This window comes from Diorhabda sublineata, chromosome 1 (assembly GCF_026230105.1).
Source record: "Diorhabda sublineata isolate icDioSubl1.1 chromosome 1, icDioSubl1.1, whole genome shotgun sequence".
Taxonomy (NCBI): domain Eukaryota; kingdom Metazoa; phylum Arthropoda; class Insecta; order Coleoptera; family Chrysomelidae; genus Diorhabda; species Diorhabda sublineata.
Genome location: NC_079474.1, coordinates 36,469,763 through 36,482,645, shown reverse-complemented (window position 1 = coordinate 36,482,645; position 12,883 = coordinate 36,469,763). Strand labels below are relative to the sequence as shown.

The 12,883-nt window shown below is 31.1% G+C and overlaps 1 protein-coding gene across 1 annotated transcript; it reads left to right on the top strand.

Annotated features, from left to right (window-relative positions):
- Nucleotides 1-1,454: 1,454 nt before the first annotated feature.
- On the top strand, nucleotides 1,455-8,689 carry LOC130440933 (tyrosine decarboxylase-like). Its single transcript, XM_056774340.1, has 2 exons — nucleotides 1,455-2,027; nucleotides 7,042-8,689. Exons 1-2 carry the CDS (start codon nucleotides 1,713-1,715, stop codon nucleotides 8,470-8,472), a joined length of 1,746 nt encoding a protein of 581 aa, XP_056630318.1. The 5' UTR covers nucleotides 1,455-1,712; the 3' UTR covers nucleotides 8,473-8,689.
- The last annotated feature ends 4,194 nt before the right edge of the window (nucleotides 8,690-12,883 follow it).

Below are 12,883 nucleotides of genomic sequence, written 5' to 3'. Positions count from 1 at the left end.
TTAACAAAAATGTATCAATTACCCTGGACGACAGGCTCTAAGTCATATCATGGATGATTATAATTTATACCATATAAAACGTATATCTGATCTATTTAGATGAGACCATATATTCATTGGGTTTCTACTACAAACAGGAAAATACCCGCTGTACACTAGTTGCATCCCACGGTCTTCTACTTCTAGTAACATAATGTACTATTTTTATTTACAGCCGTAAACACTCGGTCAATAATTTTTCAAAGGCTTAGTAGGAGATTATTTGGTTATTTTATTAAATATAATTTTAGTAAAAGTAGGAATACGTTAAGTATAAATACGGTTGGTAAACATGGTAAAATATTTACATTTAGTCTCTGAAGACTTTCACAACTTTTATAAAATACTCACTGAAAAGCATCCAATTCTTACTTTGATTTACATAATTTTCCAATATAACTTGTAATAATTATGGATCTAGTACTACTTTGGGTAATTTTATACTTTCGCTCTAGAAAATCGAAAAATCATCCGATTTACATGATTTTTTTTAAATCTTCGTTTTAACGGCGGAAACTTATATTGGTTTCAGGGGCTTAAATGTTAATGAAAATTTACTCATTTACGTATAATTGTTGATAACTTTTTTCCAAATAATCAAATGAAGCTGTTACATTTTTTTCATAATCTACACAAAAAAATTATAAAAAAATGTTGATTTATCATGTTTTTACATTTAAAACTAATAACAATTTCTCTTGAAATTGTCCATTTCTCACATATAATCATTTGTACCTTTTTATGAAGTAATCATTAAAGTTATATGATTAAAAACATTCTTAATATCACTTATTTTAATCAAGTGTACAATATCAAAACTTTGAAAAAATGCAAAATTCATCAAAATAGGAGGATTTTTCGATTTTCTAGAGCGTTTATGATAACATTTAAAGTTAGGAAACCTTTTGAAATATTTAAGTGTAATAAAAAATGAATTTTTCAATTTTTTCCCCAAAATGGTCGTTTTTTGTGTGGATAAACACAAAAAATATATGAACTGCGTTTGATGCTTTGTAAAAAAGTTATGAACGATTATATCCCAAGAAGTGCATTTATGATCACATTTATGGTCATAAAACTATATGAAATCTCCAGATGAGATATTTCCCTTGTTTTTTCATAAATCCACCACAAAAACGATGATTTAAAAAAATTCATCGAAATCGGATGATTTTTCGATTTTCTAGAGCTAAAAACGAGGGGACCAAGAAAATATAAAATTACCTTACTTTGTTGCTGAAATTTTGGTCTAATTTATAATCACTATATATTATAATTTATTAGTTTATAATAGTTTCATATCAAAACATCTCGACTTTATTTGTAATGTAAACATGTAAAATCAAATCACGATTCTCATAGATTTTCAGTCGAGTTATTTGCATTAATATTATCTAAAGCAAAAGCACGTCTAAAAATAGCAATTTTTTTTTATAAAATAAAAATCCCGCTAATATCCTTCCTGTCGCGTAAGTGAGTATACAAAAAAACACTATTCAAATTCGATTCACATTATACCCCCTCCGCTTTCCAAAAACATTAATCGTATAAAAGTAGTGCGAGGTTCACAACACACAGTAATACCTGCATCGCGAGCACATAGCAAAAGGCCAACAATAATAATCCTTGAGCTTACGCGAAATTTAAAACAGTAGTGAACTTTTACATCAGCCATGGATGTTGAAGAATTCAGAGTTCGCGGCAAAGAAATGGTGGACTACATTTGTCGATATATGACAAATGTAGGAAATTACAGAGTTACTCCTGATATCGAACCAGGGTATCTGAAAGATTTGATACCAAGTGTAGCACCCCAAGAACCTGAAAATTGGGATAATATCATGGACGACGTGGATAAGAAGATAATGCCCGGTATTACACATTGGCAGCATCCAAGATTTCATGCTTATTTTCCAAGTGGAAATTCTTATCCTTCAATTTTAGCTGATATGTTGACGGATGCTATTGCATGCATGGGATTTTCATGGGTAAGTTTTTTTTATTGTAAGTTGAATAAAAATTCAATTCGGTATGTTGAAAGAACTTAAATTTATTATCAGTTCAATAACCTTAACCTTATATTGTTAATTGGTTTTGTAGAAAAAACGATGTTATTTTTTGAAAAAATATAGAATATACTCGTAATATACTTGATTATTGTATTCTTCTTTGAAACATTCACACGTTTCTTCATTTCTACTTACTATTCTTGTGCAATTTTATTTTAAGAAACAGGCTCGTTTCATAAATTTGTTACTTCTTCTTTCATTCTATAAATTGTCTATGTATTATTCAATACTACTGTATCAGGTGCAGTTAAAATGTCGTTTTCCAATACATTTGTGAAATATATTTAAATTAAAAATATGAAATTAACAATATATTTTGTATTATTGAAAATATTTCTATGAAGACATTTTTTTTTTCAACTGGTACAGTTTTTCTAAGCGAAAGAAAACCTCATAATGTGACTTTTCGATTACGGTTGTTTCATGTAAAATCCACTTGCCAATTGGCCGAATTTGATTGTAAATAGTTTGTAAATATTTCAAAGCTATTACAAGCTCCTGTTGCGTTATTTGAGAATCTCCAACTGATTTAAAGGAACATTAGGAAAGACAGTAATTGTACTCTGTCAGACACAAATTCGAAACTTTGATCTTCAATTTTTTTTTGGAATTATCACCTTATACAATGATAAGCTAAATTGATTTTTTTAAACTAGATTTTAGTAATAACTTATACAAATTTCTCTAAATATAATCAGTAGACATTCAAACCTTTTGTGACTGATAAGTTCTTATGAGTGAATCGTCTTCTTTCTCGACTACGAACTTTTAATTTGAGGAGAACTTCATAAAACTTCGATAAACCAATTTAAAATATTGACAATAGTTCTATATTTATCCATTATTCATTATTTTTTCACTTATTACAATAACAACGTTTAGAACCGAGAATTCCTAAAAAAAACCTATTAAAATTGTTTTCTGGATTTTGTTTTTAATTTCTCCATCAAATGATTTATATGAATTTATAAATATGTAGGTATTTGAATATATTTGTTGAAGAGTTTTTCTAAAACCATCTAAAAAACTGTTAGCATTGATGATTAGAAAAAAATAATAATATGATTTAAATAAAAGTCTATGCTATCTCAAATTGTTTGTTATACATTTGGTTTTAGTGTCCTCTAATTTTTTTTTTGTAAGGTTTTATTTAGTTTTATAAATTTCTTATTTTCAAGTATACTTTTAAAAATTTGTATATTTTATGTGAGAAAGTATTTGTTAAAAGGCAATGTCTTCATTCGCCCATGGTCTAAAGCCTCACCACTGATTATTATGTACATACGCCTTCCGACAGCTTCGGCCAATAGAAATGCATTTATGTTTTCGATTCGATGTTTTCATTAGTAAACAGAGTCCACGTGGACTGACGTTTTGTTATATATTTACTGAATTTTATACAGGAAGTAAACATTATTTTTTATTTCTTAATTTGGTATGAGTGCCGTGCGTATTTATGAAATATAATATTGTTCCTCGCAATTGATATTGGAAGAACTATAATCAAATCTTGCAAGTTAAATTTGATCCACTTCGCGGTTTCCCGAATTGAGCTGAAATTTTACATGCATTTATAAATCGGATGACAATTCAATATTATTGTGACATCGAGTTTATCTGAGGATAAATCATATGAACTCAATAATGGAATAAACGACGCAATCCCATTGAGTTTGGACTCATTTGGTTGGCGTGAATATGCAACTCCAACAAAAAGTTGTGGATTATGTTTGATTGATTCTATAAATGACCCAATGCCAATATGAGCACATGCCGAGGGCTGAATGGTATGAGGGTGTATAAATATTTCATATCAGGGTACCATGGCGAATCCTTTGGTACTGATGCCCTTATCCGTCTACAATGGACATCTGGGTAGATAGACTGTGGGAACAACATGTACACAACAGCAACTATTGCCCAGAGATAACGACGTTTAGAGAAAGCGAAATTGAAATGATAGTAGAATGTAGCTAATGAAAGTGATGTCAACAAGCGGCAAAGATAAGATAAAATAGTAAATCTCGAATTAAAAATACTAGAAATTTAAAAATAAAATTAAAGAAAAAAACCTTATTAAAAAACAAGCTTCTATTATTTGTTAATTAAATGAACTGAAAAGTTAAAAATGAACTAAATCTAATAAGAAATACTTTATAAGTTCATAATTATTCAATTAATTTAATTTTTAACGCTAAAACTTAACACCTTAACTATTGATACTTCTTGTTTTTATCACAGTCCCCATTTTATAGATAGAAGCGTCTTACATTGTGATAGCAAGACTTTTTGATGGTTTATGTGAGAACATTTAGCAGCTTCTTTTTCCTCTTGCATCTCACAATGTAACAAGCTTTTATTTAGTCATTGGGACACTGTTAGAAATGGAAAGAATTTTGTCAACAAATAAGTAAAGCTTGGTTTTAAAAAAGGTTCTTTTACTTCAATTTTTTGTCAACTATTAAATTCCCTGGGGTTAATATTAAAGTATTCTTGGATCGTTCTATTGTGATTTAAAATTAAAAAAAATAATTCATACTCGGTTATAAACATATTTGTTTCTCAATAAACACTTGATAAAAATTCTTTCAATTCAAATTACGATCATTAGAAATTCTCTAATAATAAATTTTCATTATAAAACACTTGGTCAATAATTCTAAAGAACGATGAAATTCTGTTAGTAAATTGATGCTAAAATTTCTTTGATTCCTAATATATTATCCACAAAGGTTTTCCCTTATCATTCTGATTCAGTTTTAATTTTATGTGTTGTCTAGAAAATTACTAACACACCAGTAAGACTTTAGCAATTACAGTTTGGGCAAAAATCCTAGCAATTCCTTTTTTGTCTAGGAACTTTCAACATAACCTCTAGTTTATACATATAGCAGTAGCGTAAGAGTTAGATCAAAAAACTATAATATAAAAAACGCCCGAAATGGTACAGTTTAGAGTTAACTTTAACAATATCTATTATGAATGATGTAAGTGATAGATTCAAACATAATAAAACGTAATTACTTTAGATTTTCCAGTCTTCAAAAACGTCGCAAAAAAGTTGGACAAAATCCTAATTCTTGGAGCAAAAACTTCCGATTTTTTACTTTTCACTTCCTCTCCTTGTATGAGAAAAAGAGGAATATGAAAGCCAACGACAAGAAGTGAAACTGTGGATCAGGTATTAATCTACGTCCACACTCTCAGGAATAATAAAATGATACCGCTAAAGCTCGGCGTAACAAAACCATGTTGCCATGTTGCTTAAAGTCTTGAATAATGGAACAAATATAAATATGTATAAGCTACATGTATGTAAGTATGGATTTTAGGTCTCGTATTCACTGCGACCCAAAAGACCTATTGTGTTCCATTTTCTTGCTGCGATACTAGAGAACCCAGTGTTTACAGCTTATCCATCATTCTCACTCCTAGAATGTGGGATGGCACTAATTGCCAGAGATCTTCGTCTTCTATTTCATACGCACCTAGGTGTGGTGCTCTGGAGTTCTGTAGTATTTCGTCCTCTGTGCAACAAAATCTGCACTTCGTATTATTTGCTAGGTCTAGCGTCTTTGTTTGTTGAGGCTAGAATAAGCTACATACATCAACATATATTCATTCCTATTAGGTTTTGGAAATAATTGTCCATTCAATATAAAAAAATCAAAGATTAAATAACCTGGCGATTTGCTATTTATAAAAAGTTCCTGATAAGTAACAACCTTGTAGTTACTTGGTTAACTTTTTACTATTGATCTAATAGGACTGGGTAATTTGGCAATAAATGTTTTAAAAGCTTCATCCAACTTAAACAACAATCTCAATTTTTTCAAATTTTAAATTACAATAAAAGCTGTTCAAATTAATACTGCAACCCCCAACTATGTTAGAAATATTCTTATTGCTAGTACTGTTCAACGTAACAAGTTACCACACAATTTAATTAAGATTAATTAAAATTAATTAAAACATACCAAACACTCGATCGGTGCACTTCCAGTAAAAAATTTCGGTTCGTATTTATATTTTGAGGACTCACATCACTAAATACAATTAATTCTGTGACAACAGAAGTGTCTCTTGTATCAATGTAAAGTTTCTACAAAGCGTTTTCTTGAATGCATATGCCTTCTTAGGTACGTATAATTATCTCTAAATGTTAAGTCTTGTTTTGATATATCAAGTTTATTGGATAAATTTCTTCAATTTTTCATTCCATAGACCTTTTTATATGTTTTTTTCGATAAATCGTCTCTATTTAAGGTCTCTTATGATAGAAAATTAGTTTCAAAACAGAGGTAAGAATTGACGTTTCGACCTATTTCGGTCTTTATCAAAATTAGTGATTAGCACTAAATTATAAATTATATCGAAGAACTTGAAGCTTCTTCACCTATGTTGTTTCAATGGAAATGCCTGCGAATCTGATTCTATATCAGCAGATTATGAATGAAACGTTCTATTGTAATCATTCAAGAAAATGCTTGTATAAAAAATTCTATTTAACACACTTATATAATAAATAACATGTTTCTTCAAGCTTATACCATAACTATTACTTTCGACAACACAGGTTGTAGATAGATGGTGGTAGTATCTATATGTTATTTCGAATATTTTGTTGGAAAAACGTCTCAAGAATTACAATGTGCGCCTTTAGAATTAGTCAAAATAGATATTATCTATAATGAAACACTTCTGTCCTATTATAGAACTTATGTTAACAGTTGACAGTTGAAGAAAAAGGAGTTGAAATTACTCGGAGCAGTAACGCTTCAATATATATTTGGCACACATTAAAATCTGAGCTCTAGAGATAAGCGTTTTCTACTTCTAGTCATATACTCGTAATGTACTATTTTCTAATTTATCAACGGATTTCTGTCACTGATTCATAACATAAAAACTAATATTCTTTTTTTTGTTACAGCCTGCAGGTCCGGCATGTACAGAGCTTGAAACTATCGTTATGGATTGGTTTGGGCAAGCAATAGGTCTTCCAGATGATTTTATAACTTCAAAGAAGTGCGGCAATGGAGGAGGCGTAATCGAAACCTCTGCAAGTGAATGTGTCTTAGTTGCCATGCTTGCTGCTAGAAATCAGGCCATAGAGTATTTGAAAAAAGATAAACCTTCGTCAATCGATAGCGAATTCTTGCCTAAACTAATCTGTTATTGTTCTAAGGAAGCTCATTCTTGTGTAGAAAAAGCTGCCAAAATTTTACTTGTTCAAATAAAAATCTTAGAACCTGACCAAAATGGTAGTCTTAGAGGAGAAACATTGAGAGACGCAATGGAAAAAGACAAAGCTAACGGTTTGTTCCCTTTTTTCGTGTCTGCTATATTAGGATCTACTGCTTCGGGTGCTTTTGACAAACTCGAAGAGATAGGTCCTATTTGCAAAGCTGAACCTAGTACTTGGCTTCACGTTGATGCTGCTTACGCCGGAAACGCTTTCATCTGCCCAGAGTTACGAATTTATCTCAAAGGTGTTGAATACATAGATTCTTTCAACACGAATCCTAATAAATGGTTACTTACTAATTTCGACGTTTCTTGCTTATGGGTTAAATGCAAATACAAATTAACCAGTGCCCTAGTTGTCGATCCATTGTACTTACAACATGCCAATTCTGATGAAACTATAGATTACAGACACTGGGGAATTTCGTTAAGCAGAAGATTTAGGTCATTGAAATTATGGTTTGTTATAAGAAGATATGGATTATCAGGATTACAAAAATATATAAGAAATCATATTAAGCTAGCTAAACATTTTGAATCATTAGTAAGAGAAGACCAAAGATTTGAAGTTGTTAACGACGTAAAATTGGGCTTAGTTTGCTTAAGATTAAAAGCACCAGATGACGTAAATCAGACACTTTTGGCAAATATCAATGACTCTGGAAAACTACATATGATTCCCAGTATGGTGAAGAACAAATATATTATTAGATTCTGCGTAGTAGCAGAGCACGCCACTCAAGAAGACGTTGAGCACGCTTGGAGAATAATAACTGAATTCGCTTCAGAACTACTGAGTAAGACGGCAGTTAGGAAACAAATGTTTACCAGACCTCCCCTCACCAGACAAAAGTCCAACAGGCTTTCATTTACAAGAAGTGTGTCCAAAGAAATATACGAAAGATCTAGAAGCAAAACGAACCTATTCGATGGTGCTACACCTATTTTGGTCATCGACCCAGATGAAGAGAATGATACAGATACCAAACCATCTGATGATGTTTTAGATGCTTTGACCAACATGTCGACTTATGACGACGATGTATTTCTTAAAGATCACAATGACGAATTTATGATACAATCTCAGAGTCCAAATCAAGTAACGGGTAGAATGTGATGAAATACGTTATATTTATGAAATGATGGAGACTGTAACGAAAGTATGGATAAGTTATTGAGGCAAAAAATTTATTGTGAATACGAATGTTAATTCTGTTGTTCATGATTGTTTGTTGTACTTTGTAGTTGTACTTGATTCAAAACATCAGTATTACTACTTTTAAGATATTTTATATTTATTGAATCTTATACAAATAAATTATTTCATTTGAAAATACTTTCTTTATTTCACCTACCAATAGGGAAAATATTTGTTGTCGTAACTCCATTCTGTTTTTCTATAAGAAACAGCTAAAACAGTTGTATGAAGTCAATCACTTAGGAAGTTACATGAATAAATGCTCATCGTATTTCAACTCCTCTTAAAGACTTGGAAACATTGATAGTTTCGATGAAATATATGTCTTCTAAATGTCGGTCTACTAGTAAGCGATGAAAGGTTGAACCTTATTACCCAAAGAAAGATTAACATGAAAAAGTAACCCACACAGCTGTTCCAGTCCGGAGAAAATAAGAAAATACTATGCTCCTGAAAAACGTATACTTCTGGCATAAGAATGGAAGCTTTAGATTAAATCAAGGAGTGAATAGCTTTTTTTAATTTGCAACATATCAAATTTTTTATTTGTATCCCTCTAAAAACCCAGACAAAAATTGTATTTTAAAGGCGGATCAAGTGTTCCAATGGTGGTACCTTCTGCGAATGTGCGGTAGAAAATTCTGATTCTATCAGAAAATTGATTCACTTTAAACAAAAATCACACATGGTACCAGCGTTGATTGACAATTTACTAATCTAATATATAAAATTCTCGTGTCGCGGTATTTGTAATTGAACTCCTCCGAAATGGCTTGACCGATTCTCATGAAATTTTGTGTGCATATCAGGTAGGTCTGAGAATCGAATAACATCTATTTTTCATCCCCCTAAATGTTAAGGGTAGTCCACTCCTAATTTTTTTAGATAAAATTATGATATAGCTTTAAAAAATATTCACAACTCTAAATTTTCAACCCTCTACGATCAACCCCTATTTTTATTTTCGGTCATTTTATTTTCGAATAGATCGTAGCAGTGACTGTTATACGTATTAATTTTTCGGTGCGAGTCTCATGGTACTTTTACTCTCATCGTAAATTTCACCGAATACTTATTGGTTCAAATATAAACAACAAAAAAATTTATAGGTTAGGTCATTAGAAATGAAGTTGAAATTTATAGGTTAGGTGAGGTTAGTTGGTTATTTAAATCAGTTTTCTTATTGAAGGATTGATCATTTTGGGCAATATACTAGTATGTTGTTTCTAGCAATAGACGTTTTTTGTAGTTTTTTTGTAGTTTTTTGTAGTTTTTTGTAATTTTTTTGTAGATTTTTTGTAGTTTTATTCAGTTGTCAAAACTTTGGCAGATTCATAATCCATATTGTGTCGTTCATAATAGACATCAGTCGCTAATGAACGAATTTTTAAGTGCAAGAATTATTTATTCACAATTTATTAATAACATGTAAAGTCAGTTTCAAGTCTCAGTTAATTAAGAGATCTCGTGTAAATAAGCTCGTATCGTGAGCTCTCGCATCCATCCGCGGAAACTTTGTTTAAGCAACTGTTAGAAATTGACGATGAGGAAGTTGCTGTACATGAAAATCTGGATGCATAAAATTACAGATGGACTTTTGCACAATCATCGACTCGCAAAATACTCTCATCGATAACATATTTCCCTATGTACAAACACACACGGTGAAAATCATAAGTGGCTGACAGAAATTTAAATACAACAGATGTTGCCTGGGGACTTGGTGTCATACAAATATATCGATGCAGTTTGCGATACCAACGAAAGTGTGAATTATCCAAATGAGTTTTTAAATTCATTGGATTTGGAAAGCATGCCACCACACCATTTACAATTGAAGGTTGGATCTACGATCATTCTGCTTCGTAACTACAACCCACCACGGCTGTGTAATATCACACGATTAGTCATTAAACAATTAATGAAAGACGTTATTGAAGCCACCATTTTAAATGGAAACTTTCGAGGCGAAAATGTGTTGCTGCCACGAATCCCTATGATTCCTACATATGTACCAATTGAATTCAAACGCACTCAATTCCCAATTAGATTAGCCGGTATGTTATAAACTAACTACTTGCTACCAAAATATTGCGTTACCATAGCAACGAACAATAACTTATTAGAAGTGTCAATGTACAGTTTGACTTCAAAAAAGTAAACCAGTAAACGCAATAAATTAAATGAAAAAATATGTCCACCGAAATTGCGAAAATCATCATCAAGTACCTGTATTTAAAAGGGTTAAGAGGTAAGAAAATTTACGAAGATATGCTCAATACCCTTGGTGATCAATGTCCTTCATTTGCGACGTCAAAATTTATCTTCCTTTCAAAAAAATATCAAAAAAACCAATTTTGAAACAGAAGAGACCTAAAATCAAGAACATTTAGATGCATTAATATATCAAAAGGTCTGAAAAATAAAAAATTGAAGGATAAGCTGAAGAAATGAATTAAAAGTTTTATGAAAATCCGTCCAGTAGTTCAAGAGATAAGCGGATACAAACAGACAGACAGACGGACATTTTTTCAAATCTTGTATTTTTATGTTCAGCTACTCTTCCTTCATCACCTATAATAATTTTTTTTGAAAATCAAACCAATGGACAGACACGCCGATTCATCAGCTTTATTATTAATATAAAATAGATAAAAAAGTTTAAAATATGTTAGGTACCTATGAAACATCAAACCAACAAAAAAAGTCTCACACATGTACAAAGGATAGCAGTACTGTGTCACCTTAAAAGACGCTTTTCCAAAATATAAGTTTATTAGAGGGCCCGCTAACAAAAAATGGAACAAGAGTCAAGAGTCTGCATTAAAAGGAACTGAATATCCAGAAATTGTATAGATTGAAAACTGGATGTGATATCTTTTAAACAGCAAAAGGCAATAGAGAAGGTTGTCAGATTAATAATCTATACAGACCGACTTTGAACCAATAACATCAAAAACAAAATAATTAAGTGGAAATGAGCTATAGCGAGGCACTCTCCTGGATTTGTGACACTAAAATAATCCTCTGTTGGTGACCTGGACACTATGAAAGGGGAAAGAACTGTAAAGCAGATATGCTTGCTAAAAGAAGAACGAGAAGAAAGAATGCCAAAGAGACAGTTACGAGTATAATGCTATTATCGATGGAATTGTTAAAAGATGCTATCGCCAGAAGAATCGAAACCAAACATCAAGATACATGTCCAAACAGATATCCATAGTGATTTCATCAAGGATCAGATGTCATCATTGGACATTGTACTGTTGACCTGAGGCTCCAGAAAGAAAAGAGACGATAGAGTATCTGTTCCCTGCCTAGACTGAAAAACGACGTGAAATGCAGGTATAAGACTCGGTAGATTGATTCGAAGGAGCAGCAGAACTAGAAATAAAAAAGAAGGGTTGTTAGATAGTTAACGAAGTTTCCAAATATTGAGAAATAAAGGGTAACACAATGGGCCTCAGGACTCCAAGTGAACTAATCTAAGTCGAAATTCCCATACTAGCTTAACCTAATCTAAAACTCTAATTAATTTTGTTTTCGAATCAAATAATTAAACAACACAGTTGATGATTTTATTCCACTGGTATAGAAGCTACATTGATATTGATATCAATGAGAAACACTTCTGATTGTTATGTGTATGTGCATTCGTGATCGCTTTATGACTGTATGCAATGCAAATTTAATTCAGATGAAATAATTAATTTTTCAGAATTTAATTCCCTGTAGTATTTTATGTAAATTTGTTGTTCCAATAAACAAAAGCTTAGCGGAAATACGTTTGACATTGAACAGGATTTGAATAGAAAAATTCATATGTAAATTGTTATAATTATCAGATCTGTATCACATATTACGAGGAACGCCGTTTAATGTAATTAGGAAGTGCTTTTGGAATTTTTCTGTAAGTATTCACAGCACAGCGTATCGGAGAATTCAAGCCAGTAGTATAAAAATATATTAAAGGACTTGAGTACGTTATAATTATATATATATATATATATATATATATATATATATATATATATATATATATATATATATATATACTTTAAATTTTCATACGAACTTTTGTTTTTGAGTCTAATCTAAAGCTTTCTTATAGACCTTCGAAGCTGAGAGCCGACATAATTATAAATACCAAACCCAGGAACAAGAACAAGAGAAACTAACATAAAAACTTAACGCCGTAATTGTAGATAAATTGTTATTGATCATTTTTTGGGATGAAAATGTCCATGGAATCATAGATATTACGTATATTACGTGCAATTATTCATAAAAAGAATCCTGGTTTGCAGAGCAAGAAGAAACATTCTTTTAA